General features: G+C 37.8%; 1 protein-coding gene across 1 annotated transcript; it reads right to left on the bottom strand.

Annotated features, from left to right (window-relative positions):
• Positions 1 to 179: 179 nt before the first annotated feature.
• LOC143451862 (uncharacterized) lies at positions 180 to 10431 on the bottom strand. Its single transcript, XM_076952618.1, has 18 exons — positions 9549 to 10431; positions 9217 to 9321; positions 8726 to 8869; positions 7553 to 7645; positions 7116 to 7196; positions 6496 to 6650; positions 5389 to 5550; positions 4880 to 5084; positions 3673 to 4740; positions 3411 to 3543; positions 3047 to 3239; positions 2614 to 2704; positions 2396 to 2482; positions 2009 to 2161; positions 1474 to 1603; positions 1092 to 1124; positions 868 to 971; positions 180 to 707 (listed from the first exon to the last, which is right to left on the bottom strand). The coding sequence occupies exons 1-18, from the start codon at positions 9729 to 9731 to the stop codon at positions 528 to 530; spliced, it is 3300 nt and encodes a 1099-aa protein (XP_076808733.1). The 5' UTR covers positions 9732 to 10431; the 3' UTR covers positions 180 to 527.
• Positions 10432 to 13589: the final 3158 nt, after the last annotated feature.

Genomic DNA, 13589 nt, shown 5'->3' with positions numbered 1-13589 from the left:
TTGCTGTAAGCGTTTAAATAGCTTTGTACTTACGGAAGTAGGGTTACTTGTAAGAAATTTTGTAAACAAAATTCTAGTTTAACAATTTCAGAAAACCTCTTCCCGACGTTTAAAAAGTACCGTATGTGAAAAAAGTAAAGTGTAGCTTCCGCGTTGATGACAATAAGATTGCAAGAACGTATTTGCACAAATTATATTCACATAGTGAAATACAAAAGCAGAAAAATGACAATCACTTCAGATTGACGAAATAGAAACATTTGTAGTATGTTTTACTCAAATGAAAATTACACAAACACAAGAGATACCACCACGCAAATAAAGAATCGAATCGAAAAGCTGTCAACGAAATACACACAACTTGAAAGTGACGTATGTTATAATCTAACGGTTTGGTTGCATTTGCTGAATGCGAAATGAAAACTGAACTACTACTTTAACCAAACGCAGATTTTAGGTTTTCCAAAACCCGAAAATTACAGATCAAACAATTTTGATACATAGCAGGTTGGATATTTTTCTGTAATTCATCTTGGAAGGCTCTTTTTAAAATTTTCTAAGAAATCTCTAATCCAGCCGAAGAGTTCTTGTGAGTCTGTATCAAGGGATTCCCCGAACTTGATCAAAACTTTCCCAAGAGTTTTCCGAATTTCGAGACACTTATCCGCCATTGACACGATCCGCGAATCAATTGAAGATAAAACGCTCTGAAAAAAAGAAAAGTTTCAATATTCACCAAAAAAGAAGATACATCTTCGTTTGAAACAAGACACATCAGGCTTTACATAAAAAGAAGCGCCCGAAATGAGTAAAGTTTTATATCTCGATTAAAGCATAATTGTCGATATCTGGTGCTGTTGCAAACACCTCAACATTGGAGCAAAAAACTAAGTCTTCTTTCGTTGGTTGGTTTTTCTTTCGGCGGAAAAGTTCGCAATTTTTCTTCGCTTTAAATGACGATTTCCGCATCACTGTACATAATAATGCGAATCAAATCTCTTGTTACAGTAGTGCTGCATAAGATGGAATGAATGTATTGTCATAAGCGTAATAGTCAAACCTTTTTCAAGGTACTTTGACAAATTACTCACCGTCTATCTCGGCCATAAGACCCTTTATCGAGTCTGAAATCATTGCAAAAATTTATTAAAATTTAGGCTTGATTATAAAGTATCTTAAAATACAATTCACCGATTACAGAAAGGCAATTTGTCTTTTTAAGTAATAGTATTAAAAAATACAAGCTAAGCTCTACAAAAACAGCTAATTAAATACTACCGTTTTTAAGATACGAAGACGTTTTTATGTATTACGTCATTGCCTGTCTAGTGTGCTACATACCAACATAAATACAACTACCAGCATCTTACAAACAATATTCATAAGTGGCAAGCGTTTTACAAGTAAGATGATCAACGTACTTTTCTTGAAATCCAACATTAACACAAATTAAGGTTCACTGATAAAACTTACAAGCCTGTGCTTTGGAGAAAGATTTTAATTCCTGATCGAGTTTGAGGATTTCCGGTTTTTCTTCCTTGACTATTTTCAAGACGACCTGAAGCAGTGTGAATTTACGATCGTTCGTTCTCATGACGGTGGTCTGTATAATAGTAAGACCAATAAACGTAAAAGGAAAAAAAGCGTTGAATAAGCGTTCGTGTGATTATTTCTACAGTGTGTGTCGCATGTCCCTTTGTATTTTGCACATTTCAAAACATCGCTGGGCAAATATGTTCAAGCACTGCTGGAGACTGGGAAAAGTTACGAATAGCTGCAAGGCTTTATCCAGTACAAAACGGATAAATTCATACCCTGTTTTATCACAACATCCAACTGTAATATATTGTGTTGATAATTTGGAAATAAACAAACAAACTTGGTCTTTAACTAGTAGACAGTCTTTAACGGTGTCTTTAATCAGTTGGGAAAATGTTGTATACTGGTAATGTAAAATTTATTACGCTACACTCAGCCAGATAAACACAAGTACGCATCACAGCTTTACCTTTTCCAGACTTGATAGTCTTATTCCTTTCGTGACCCCTTTGGAATTGGATGCGTTAATACGGTTGGTGACCGCAAGGATATATGCTAGTAAGGTTTCAAGTAGTTTGCTTTCAAATAGCTCCTTCCACGCGTTTAGCGCCATTTCAACTTCCTGAATAAATGTGAATACATCGAATAAATTGAAATGGGGATAACTATGTCTTGCATAGACTGTTTATAAACCGGTGCATAAAGTGATATTATTGGATACATTACAGCTCGGTAATTTAGTGAAAATAAATCTGCCGACACAGGTTCTGTCAATATTCGCTTTATCTGGTCCTATTTATTTAATTGGGATTTCCGTATTAACAAAACATTGTCAAGTGCGTTGTTGGGTATTTACCGGTTGCAGGCTTTCAATTTCCTGAGGAAGTTCACGAATAATCGACAAAGTTTCAAGTCGCAATCCAAGCCGAGGTATTTGGCAAAGCTGAAAATTTAAAAATTCAATGAACAATGCGCTTTTTCTAAGCATCTTTTTCACAAAACCGAAAAACAAATAAACCTTTTTTGTTTAATTAATTTGTTAGAAATTTGTTTTCACATTAGTCTTAATCTCACCTCCACCATGAACTTGTCTTCCTTCGAAAAAGCTTCTTCCCTGCCCACGTGTTTGGCGTAAATAGACTTTAGTTCAGGTTCAGGACAAAATCTGAACAAAGCTCGTTTAAGTCCATCGCACAACGAGAACAGACGCTACAAATTTTTGCTGGACACCAGTGTCAATAAGAGGTTATTTGCAAAAATGAATCGTTTAAGTTTGATGATTGCTTTTACTTAATTTGTAAATTGGTCTTGCTTTTGCAGAGTACTTATCTGATCTTAACTTAAATTACCTGTTGAATTATCTGACTCTATTGTTGACTCTATACGCCCGCAGGCCGCTACACTTTCAATTTGTTATTAAAAATAAATGAGATTATAAGATTCAAAATATCGGTTCCAGGAGGAAGAGAGAGTACGAGTTTTTTCAAAGATTAAAAAGACTCCTTACTTCTTCAACTCAATTATGTTCTCAGTTGGGACGCCACCATCCTCTTCTTTGACAATCATGAGCCTCCTGGTCAGCTCTTTTCCTCTGATCTTGAAGCCAGCAAGAAAAATCCCGAGATTCTGGGCTGTTTTTCTATCCAGAAAAGTTTCTGCCTGTTTCTTCTTCGGGGTAGCGCTCGTAGGCAGAACCAAAACTAAGGATGAAAACATACGAAAAATAACGCTGGCACCAACTTAACGCACCGTGTTATTCTGTTAAAAGCATTTGTACTAAAATCTAGTAAGCAGCATTTCAAATGAGCATTTGTTACAAAAACAAATAAATGATTTATGTAGGAACAGGAAAATATTGCAGAGCAGCTGACCTCTGTTCGGCATACTCTGGTCTTCAATGCTAAATTTTTTTTTATCACTTGTCACTTGGAACATGTCGTGAAGCATAGCAAGGTTCACTTTCTCACTTAAGTCATCGGCATTCTTCCACATGCTCTTGTTGATCTGAGGAAACAACAATTTTATTTTAGGGATCACAGAAAGTTGGTTACTGAAAGATTTACGGCAACATACATCAGTTAAGGATCTATGCAAGAGGATGCTTAGTTTGGAACTTTCAAAGGTGCCACTTACCAGTTGTTTAGGAACAGGAGCCCAATGAAACGGTCGCATCGCTACAGTATCTTTTAACGTCGAAACGACGTTGCCATTTGCTTTCGGTGCCGCTGATCCAATTGGTGGTGGCGGAGGAGGTGGTATCCCAATTGTAGGAGGTGGCGGAGGTACCAAACCAACCGGAGGGGGCGGTGGAGGGATGGAGGTGTTTTTAGGGGAAATAGGGGGTTGAGATGTGAGGATTTTACCATTAGCAACAGGGGAAGGTGGAGAAGCATTCTTTGGTGGTGGAGGAAAAAGAAGACTGTTTAATGGAGGCGGCGGCGGAAGAGCTAGCTCGTTGATTCCCGGAAGTGAATCTGGGGGAGGTGGCGGCAATGGAATGTCATCTGGAGGCGGAGGCAAGGGAAAAGACTCTGCATCACTATTAGAATCAATAAGTGTGGATGTGGAGCCGGTTTTGGAGTCGTTTGATTTCACCGATGATCTTCCGGATGAAATGGGACTCGAAAGTCCAGAAGGTGGACGAAGCTCTCCATTCGTCAGTGGGGGTGATAAATACACACTTGTTACATCTGTTTTCGATAAAGATACATCACTGGCAAGTTCATACGGATTATCCTCCTCCATGGAAAGCAGCTCTTCTACAGAAGGTGGAGATGTTGGGGAAGTCGTCGAATCTGAAATCGATCCCCTTAATTTAGTGCTTGGTGCTCTTTTGGGTTTCATGGGAGGAGGGCCCGTGTTCCGTCTTTGTTTCTCTTTTGTACTTGGCTCAGCTATGATGTCATCAATGTTCGTTATGGTCAGCTCTATATTTTCTACATTGCTCAGGGATGAGAAGGGATTTGAGAAGCTGCTGGCAGGAATAGATCTTCTCCTTGGCTCAGAGTGATGAGATTCTTCTTTAAATAAATCGGTTGTTGAAGTCCTCTTCGATGTCTTAGTCTCATTTGGTGCCAGAGAAGAGCCGCTGCTCGGATATGATGTCCGCAACGTTTTTAAGATTTTAAGGATCTGATCAATTTGCTCCGAGTTGCTTCCGCTGATGTCGTTTGATTTTGTCTTTTTCAATTTTTCCAGCTCCTGCAAAATTTTTATACATTTTTCCATGATTCTGGATTTCAATTCTATTCGAATTAACTTCACAAAATTACTGTGGGCAACTCTAACCAGTGAGTGTTAAGACAATAGGTAACAATTACTTTTGTGATGTCGTAATTACTTTAGATATGACGTCAAAGCTATCCATGTTGCCACTGTCTTTACTTCTCCCTCCAGTATCATCCGATCTCTCGGAGCACTCGGTCACGGATGAAGCGGAGTCTTGAAAATGTCTGCTGCATCCATCCTGTATTGCCTGGATCCACTCATCCCGGATTTTTTCCTGCATCGATGGAAGAATCGCTGAACCTTCGGGAAGACGAAATCTGCAAAACTACTTGGATTAAAACAAACAGAAAACGTAAATTTAGAATCTTCGGCGTTTAAAGTGTTAAATTTGTAACCAATTGAAAATGGTAGAAGCAGTGTTAATTTCAAATAACATAGGTGGCATTATCGCACAACGTATACTTGGATATGAAACCACATGAATTTAATGACGTCTAAATGACATACAATTATGAAATTGGGCAAATGGCGACAGACAAAAAATTCACCAAAATCTAAAGTTTCGCATCAAGGAGCTTAAAAATCTCATAAGCGCAGCACACGTAAATATACGAGCTACACCTGTAACTTTCTTTCGTTGTTGCTATGGTGAACGTGTTACTATCTTCCGGATTGATCGCGATGCTCCCAGGAGAAAGATGGATGATATTGAGAGCGGCAGATTGCTCCTCCTCATCAACGCGATAATAGGCGAGCTCTCCTGATCTGATGACGACCAATCGTCTGAAATGACGTCATAATGATAATTAGATTGCGTTATACGTGATGTCACTGTTAGGACCATATTCTGCAAGTTAAGCACATTTCTGACATGTTATGGAGCTTTTTGTGAGATTTTAACCCTGATACAACATCTCTAAAGACAGCAACCGTTATAAAGTTAATTGATTGCATAACAAATGCAGTATTTCTCCAGTTTTGCACCACGTAAACATTTGTCCTTTACAAGGTACATCCCGGACAACAAAGCGTAAAACAGTAAGGTTACTTGAGACCGATCATTATCTTAAAACTTGGATGATTTGCCAAACGATTGCAAATGCGTGTAAAAACGTTTAGAACAAAAAACTTTGGGGTTTAGTAGAATTGACGTTCAACGTGTTAATGAACGTCAGCATGCAAGGACAACGCTTCTAGCTGCGTAATAACTTTGCTTGAACAACAATGACCCGAAAGCGTTGCGCGTAAACCGAAATTCAGCAAGTCAGTTGACTTTTAATTCTTTTCAGCACGTTCCAGCCTGGCTTAGTCTACATCTCACCAAATAACAGCGATATCACTTCCTTATTCAACCCATTATAGTGTCCGATTGAAATGAAGCAATAAGCACGCCAAGGGTCCATATTGGCGTGGCCACGCTTAAGAAAGCGCCATACAAGCTACAATTGACCGGGTTGGCATAATGTAATGTTGAGAAAAGTTTTCCAATAATAGAAACAACCGTACGATCGAAAAGGTCAATTGGTTTAAGCAAATTGTTGTTACAGGTTTAACTCTTATCAAAGATACAATTGCGATTTGGCGCAGAGATATCCTCCAACGCGTTGTTCACAATTAGTTGTACGTCAGTCCCAGCCAACTCGACAGACATAAAATACAACGATTTTAAGGATTTTGTGTTGTGTTGAGGAATGCACTTGATACACCAAGTCTCATTATGATACTGACTTGTTCCAATTGCTGGCCGTGTAGGCGCCTTTCTTTTCAAGATGACCTTCCTTGATAACTTTGAAACTAAGCTGTAGCTTGTCACATGGGTCGTATGGCTGGCCCCGCTCTTCATATTCATTTTGCTCATTGATGACGTTTAATAAGCGTATCAACTGTGACAATACAAGGTTATTTAAGAAGTGGTTCAGATAAGCTTTAGCCTATGTTTGGTTTTGCTTTTGGAAACTATTGCACGAGTTAATCACATCAGTTTCGAGTCTACGCTTGCGAACAACTATTTCTAATTAGAAAGTGAGTTATGGAATGTTGGTCATGCAGCCCGTTTTTTAAAGTAGGCAGTTAAGTTAAATGAATGAATGCGGTAAATGATGAGCTTCAGTACTTAGGGTTATTTCAAGTTACATTTAGATTAGAGTTAAGATTTAGATTAACGTTACTATTTTATATTATGTAGGTTACGTTAATAAGAAACTGTGAAAAATGTCATGTGCGGTGACAGCGTTATTAGTAAGTACAACTTATTCTTTAAAGATAAAAAAGAAATGGACACAACGTTTAATGTATCTTAAAGTCATTGTGCGTACATTCCACTTTCCGAATTGCCTGACTTTTCTTACCTTGGTTTTATCAGCCAAGTTTTCAGCGTTCAGTTCGATTTCTTGGCTATCATCGAAGTATATGAACACTTTTTTGCCTTCCTGCAACGTTATACGGGAATAATTAAGACTGCAAAAAATCAAACCATTCATTCTTCAACAATGAAGTTCTAACTTTGATTATGCGGTCACATTGAAACAAGAACGGCAAAACTGCTGAGCACAAACAGTGTTGTCAGATGCTAATTATTGACCATAATTACGTCGTAAAATAACACCAAAAGTTTGTTTTGTTGTTTCTGGTTTAAAAATGCAAACGTAAAAGTGCTTAATTACGTGTTTGTGAAAAGCTCATGCGTTGGTTACTTGCGATAATTATACCCAAGAATTCAGAGTTTTGTTCCAAACAAACGTCTACAGCAACTATAGCACCGCACGTCCAACAGTTATAGATATACCTGTCCATCAACATTCGCTAGTGATGAAAAAGCCTGGACTCTGATGACGCTTCCATGCTGGATGATTGAAATTTGCTTGGCGTCAAAATCAATCTGTATTGAAGACAAGGAAATGCCGGATTTTTACATATTCAAAATCAAAGTGTCTGTTGGTTATTAATAATAAGGCTGCAGAATATTCACATAGGCCTACATCTTTTTTGGGGTTTATTATATACTCTGCTGTGTAAACAGATCGGCATTTGCGAACACAAATACAGTGTGTGATGTGCAATTCACTTCAATTATTCTTACAGTTTATACAAGATAATTTTGTAATGTGAAAATATTTTACGCGTTTTTCGGCTGCCTTCACAAAGGAAAGTAACAGATTGTAATATTATTTCCGAACTAAATTGATATTTATACGGTGGTGTTATTGTTTGAAATATGTTTCAAATACGACGTATAGCATACAAAACGTTACAAATCGCAAAACCAATTAGGTTCATAATGCACTATTGTTAAAATTTATTTTATTCCGCAAACATTTGTGATCGAAAAGGTTACGGTTTAACCGTTGAAGCAATTACATTGTTCGTTGCTATAAGTCAAAAGATAACGACGCAATTAATCACGTAACAGTTGCCCAAATCGGTTTTAATCAAAAAGCATAACACAGTCATATAATGCAAATTACAATCGAATCGATTTTTCGAGCAGAAGAACCTGGAGATCCAAACGAGTTCAAGATTACTGCAGGGAACTAATCTAATGAGGCGGCTATGCGCAGTACAATAGCTTCCCTTCTAAACGTTGCATTATATTGTGTATAATGATGTGTTAGACTGGGCTGCATGGTTAGGATTTTCGCACTAATAAATTCGAACAGCATTACATGATGTCAGCTGATGTTACATCAAAACACTCCGAACAGACAAGCAAGAAATCTTAAAGTACATGAAGTAGGCCTATAGTGCAACCGAACTGGATGGTTTCAATACGTGAAATTCTTAAATAAGCAGAAATTGAAATGCTGAATAAGTATTTTGCTTCCTTGCGAAAGGGCAAAGCATGACAGCATACAAGTAGCCCTTTCAATGCAAGCTCGGGTGTTTCAAGACGCGTAATACAAGCCACAGATTCATACAAGCACTATGTATATAATCTATAACCTATAGATTTATTTGTTACCTGCAATATTCTTTTCTGCGGGGTTTTGTGTTTTGCAAAACGGTAGACTGAAAAGTTATATATTTGCTTGTTTTTTAAATCGTGGGCGAATGAAGTTAGCCCGTCCATTGTTTCGTCAGATGACGAAATAGAGCGTTTTTCCGTCTGCAAAAGAGAAAGTTAATCATACGAACATCCGTTTCACGTCATATTCGTACCGCGTTTTACCCTACAACGTCACACAGTAAAGATTTACGAAAACGTAAGCTAACGTGATAACATTCCACCGGATAAAAGTATCACAAGGCTTCCACGCGGAAGCCAGGTTGATCTGGACACGTTCGCATGACGTCAATTTAAGTTAAGGAATGCCCCTACCTGTACACAACGCACATGTAGTAACAGAGCACACTAGATTTAGCAAGTCGAAACTCATCATGCGTAGGCTACGCCAAGTACCAGGAATTAACGCTGTTGTTCCGGATTGAGCTAGAATATAAGGAAGTTTTTACCGTTTTCACTTCTGACTTCTTTGAGCGTCGCCCGAGAATTGATTTAAACACGTGACCGGTTTTAAATTCGCTTGTTCGCCTTCGTATGATGGTTGAGGACTTTGTCTAAGTTAAGAAAAGATTAGCATCAGCTAATATGAAATAGTATGATATTCTTAAGGGTGAACAATTTATCCAATCCTTAAACAGTGTTTGCTCGTTTTATGCAAAGTAAAAAGAAGGGTATTTAGTTCTACCCTTTCCATTGCTTCAAAAATATGACATGTAGAACTACACAAAATTGCTACAAAACTTACAAATAAACCACAAACAAAACAAAAACATGAACTTACTTTGGACTGATGAGTTGGGGTATTAACAGTGACGTCATCGTCGGTTGATCTCAATTCGCTCTCTCGCGCCTCAGTCCAACTGACGGCTTCATCGATGGTCATAGAGTTCATCTTCACTTGGTGCATCAGCCATAGCTGTTCCTCGTTGCTTATCGTTGGTCTGCGTTGTAGAGCCATCGACATATCGCCTTGATTTGAACAATTCCGTTGCTTTTTAATCTCAGTCGAACCGGTGATCGGAGATTATATCTTGGAGGTATTTTGATGTCTTTGTAGTAGTAAGTTTAATAGTTCAGAGTTCACCAGGAAAAAGATTTATTTATTTGAATTGAAACCACAGAAATGTACGGTCCAATTTCACGAACTTAATCCACGATTATGTTCAGCGGTCAACTTTCAAAAGCATTCAAATTATTTATTTAACGAAGATACATCACCTAACTAAAGTGATCAGCTGTATATAATCACCTGATTAAAACATTCGTTTTTCTTGAATCTAAAATATATAACTTTTCAAATCCTAAACACTTGCTTGAGATCAAATGCGTTTGAAGAAATGAAAATATAAACTAACAAACAACGACAGTATTTGACTAAAGAATTCAACAACCATGTTTCCACATCACCATTACGCCAGTTGCTACTCACCTGTAACAATCCACGCCCTGCTTTCCACAAGGTAATTACATACATAGGCTGAGTAATCGGCAATCAGTGCTCATTGTGACGGCATTAGGCGCACTGATTCATAAATGAATGAATTACCAACTGACAGTGACAAGAATGCATTATTCATGTATCGTCTAACAATTTAATAAAACAATAAAAACCTGTTTACACTGCAGTACTATACGAATCCAGTCTGTATCATACAGAATAGTTTGAACTGAATCTGCTGTACCTGTTACCGGTTGAATGCTGCTCGTTATCAAGCCAGATATAAACGGCTCAGTTAGCTACACGATTATCTGTTAAACGCGCAGTAGGACAAGAAATTGCATGTAATTCGATTTAAACAAGCATGTACAAATCGCTAGCTATGACGTCGCTACGTGTTTGCGGCTGTACTAAAATATAATCAATAAAACATGTCGCATGCTCTTCGCTTTCAAATGGATAATCGGAAAACAAACCATTTTGCTAAGCGCGTGTCGACGCTTGAAGCATTAAAGGTATACACTAATTAGTGCACGTGCCAATGCGTTAAATGCTGTTGTAACCTCAAACACCACCATGCTGCACGTAAACAGGTCACGTGAATGGTCGCTGATTTAGCCCTAGTCACGAAATCTGACCAAACTCGCAGCTTTTCCAAGGAATCATGTTACAAGATGCCTGCTATGGAAGGAAAAGCTTGCACAAGATTGCCGCTGAAGCTGGCATAGCCGCTGTTTACACCCCTTTTCAACGAACTCAGTCGTTTGAACAGATAAGCCTCATAACATACAACCACACTTTTCCGGCGTGGGTTTCTGTTGTCTATTTCCTGCTGCGAGCAGTTTTGTTACGTTTTTGCTGTGATTGTCAATGACTACAATGGCCACAGAAGTTGATTAATATTTCCGGGTTTAACGCAACTGTGTGGGAACACACAGGCCTGATCAATTTCGAAAGCTGACTGTGATGACATACAAATAGTAACTAAAACGCTATCGGCAACGTGCGCATCATTTACGGTATTAAAACAGTCATATCGAAATATTTAAAACAAAAAGGCATTCGTGTCATTTATACGTTATGACGTTTCAGCACAACAATCTATATTATAAATTTATTCTAATGCCTGACCAGTATAGCAGGTGTCTATTACAATCTGGTTACGCTGTCTATCACGATATTATTCCTACATCAATGAATCAGGCATGGCTATTCAAAGTGAATCAGACAAAATTTCGACGTCGCCATGTTAAGACATAACACCTATGAATGAATAATTTGCCAACGTAAGCTCAATCCTTTGAAAACTTGCAGATAACCTTCTAACTCAGGTCTCTTTCGTGTTTTCAGTTTCTAGCCTAGTCACAACATCCCTTAAATCTAATTCAACTGTCAGAAAGTGAACGGTTTCTTTCTTATTTCAGTTTTATTCTTGTCTGACCTCAGAGAATAATGCCCTCCCATAGGACGAATTCAGCGTTGGTAATATCGGAATAGAATAAAATTCGGTTCCAATCATTACAAAGCAATCTTTCGCCTATTCGTTGGGGGCTAGCAACGCACAATATGAAATTTCTACATTTCACGGTGCATCTGCGATAACAAGTAACATAAAACCTGAGCTCTGCGCTAAATCTGCCACAACAAAGGTAAACTTTTGTTGTCTATATAATTCATGGTTATAGCCATGTTAGTCAACATGTTTCCAATTTTATCTAAGAGTAAACAGCATAGGCATACTGTGCAATTTTTTTGTGAGTAGCCTACTATAGTTACTCTTGAAATATGTATAACAAAACAAATAGATTGGTACCGTTGAACTGTGGGCTACACTTTCCTGAACTCACGTTTGCCTTACTACTCCACAAGTCGCTAATAGCTATAGACTGGAAACAGTGGACCCAAAACGTAAACAAAGTTACTTCCCTGCAACCCAATAGTGCTTTAACCATTTTCAAGATAATTTCCGAGAAAAAGTTTGGCATAAACATGACTAATAGAAACTGGTTCCAATATTTTTTCTTATTCCCCAAAAAAGCGCTTAGCGCAGCATTAGTAAGATTATTTTATTGGTAAAAAGCCAAAACTTTGCACTGAGTTGGCAAAAACACCGCTGCCAATATGCCAGCTTTATAAATAATTTAAAAAAACGAAGCTGTTTAGGATTGGGTTAAGCTGCTACATTTTGCCATTACGTTGCCAACCTTAGTGAGAATGCATTAATTATTCCGTCACAATACGAATTCTAGTTCTACTCTGCTGCACGATCTTATGACGTTTTAAAGGGCTAACGCGTCAGGGTATTATCCTTGCGTGATATTTTTTGCGTCACTTGTTACAAAAACGAAGCTTCGACGTAACGTATAAATCTTGAAGAGAATCTGCAGCACTTTTCAATTCAACTAGCTGAACAATTACTACATACTAGTTTCATTTCTGTCTAGCAGGTTAAGCATGCTTCAACATTTACTTAACTAAAGCGCTTATTGTACAGCTAATATTCTTAGGACTTGCGTTTTACTAGGATAGGCTATTTGTCGTCACAATCGCGATAGTTGTGCAACAATCAAATATGCTGATGTTTAGCTTTCTAATATTACATGTAGGCGTGTAGGAGACTTCATTCGAGCGAACGACTTCCGTCTTGATTGGTTGGGAGTAAATTGCGCGGACAATCTAATTTCAGTCCTTGCAAGAAGCACGTCACGTGTCATGATGACGAAGCAATGATTGGAACATTATTGTAATCAGCTTTATCGCTTAAAATCGTTTGTTTGACACAGATTAAGCAAATTCATTGCCTTTATGGTTGTGGAAGAGATAATCAAAGGGTACTGGTTAAACTGTAATGGCCATACATGCTTTGAAATTATGATAATAATTGAATATTAATATTATTAATAGCGTATCCACAAAATGCTGTAATGTTATTTACGTTTATATGAACGCTTAGTAAATTTGATGGTTTGAAATTGGCTGCCATTATTTCCCCAGAAAAAAATCGTGCGTTCAAAGCTATTTTTGGCACTTTCTTGTTAACCTAACTCAAATTTTATAACCTAAACATAACATCTACCTCGTAATCTAACGTTAACTCCAATAAAACTGAAAATAGCTACAATCAACTTTTAGTAGTGCCCTTCTCCTAACCTTGCAGCCTACCTTTAACAACAGGCTGCGTGACCTATTTACTGTGAAATATTCACTCTCTTAAAAATTGTGTCTTTATTTGCAGTATATTTTCATCTACGTTAAGTCCAAGACTAAATATTTTATGGGAAGAACGCTTGTATTGCTTACCAGCATTATTTGCGATTTACAATAACTTGTAACGCTAGAAGCCCTGCTTCATATTCAACTCCGTCCTATTGAGATGTTAGCGGT

This window comes from Clavelina lepadiformis, chromosome 4 (assembly GCF_947623445.1).
Source record: "Clavelina lepadiformis chromosome 4, kaClaLepa1.1, whole genome shotgun sequence".
Lineage (NCBI taxonomy): Eukaryota > Metazoa > Chordata > Ascidiacea > Aplousobranchia > Clavelinidae > Clavelina > Clavelina lepadiformis.
This window is presented reverse-complemented; position numbering and strand designations above follow the sequence as displayed.

What these genes read in the sequence shown, in the direction of transcription:
- LOC143451862 (XM_076952618.1), bottom strand. Translation starts at nt 9,731, where the DNA reads ATGTCGATGGCTCTACAACGCAGACCAACGATAAGCAACGAGGAACAG. An exon ending in AGAAGTCAGAAGTGAAAACG is followed by an intron (nt 8,870 to 9,216) that starts GTAAAAACTTCC and finishes TCTCTTTTGCAG; the next exon opens with ACGGAAAAACGCTCTATTTC. An exon ending in GACTATCAAGTCTGGAAAAG is followed by an intron (nt 1,604 to 2,008) that starts GTAAAGCTGTGA and finishes ACTATTATACAG; the next exon opens with ACCACCGTCATGAGAACGAA.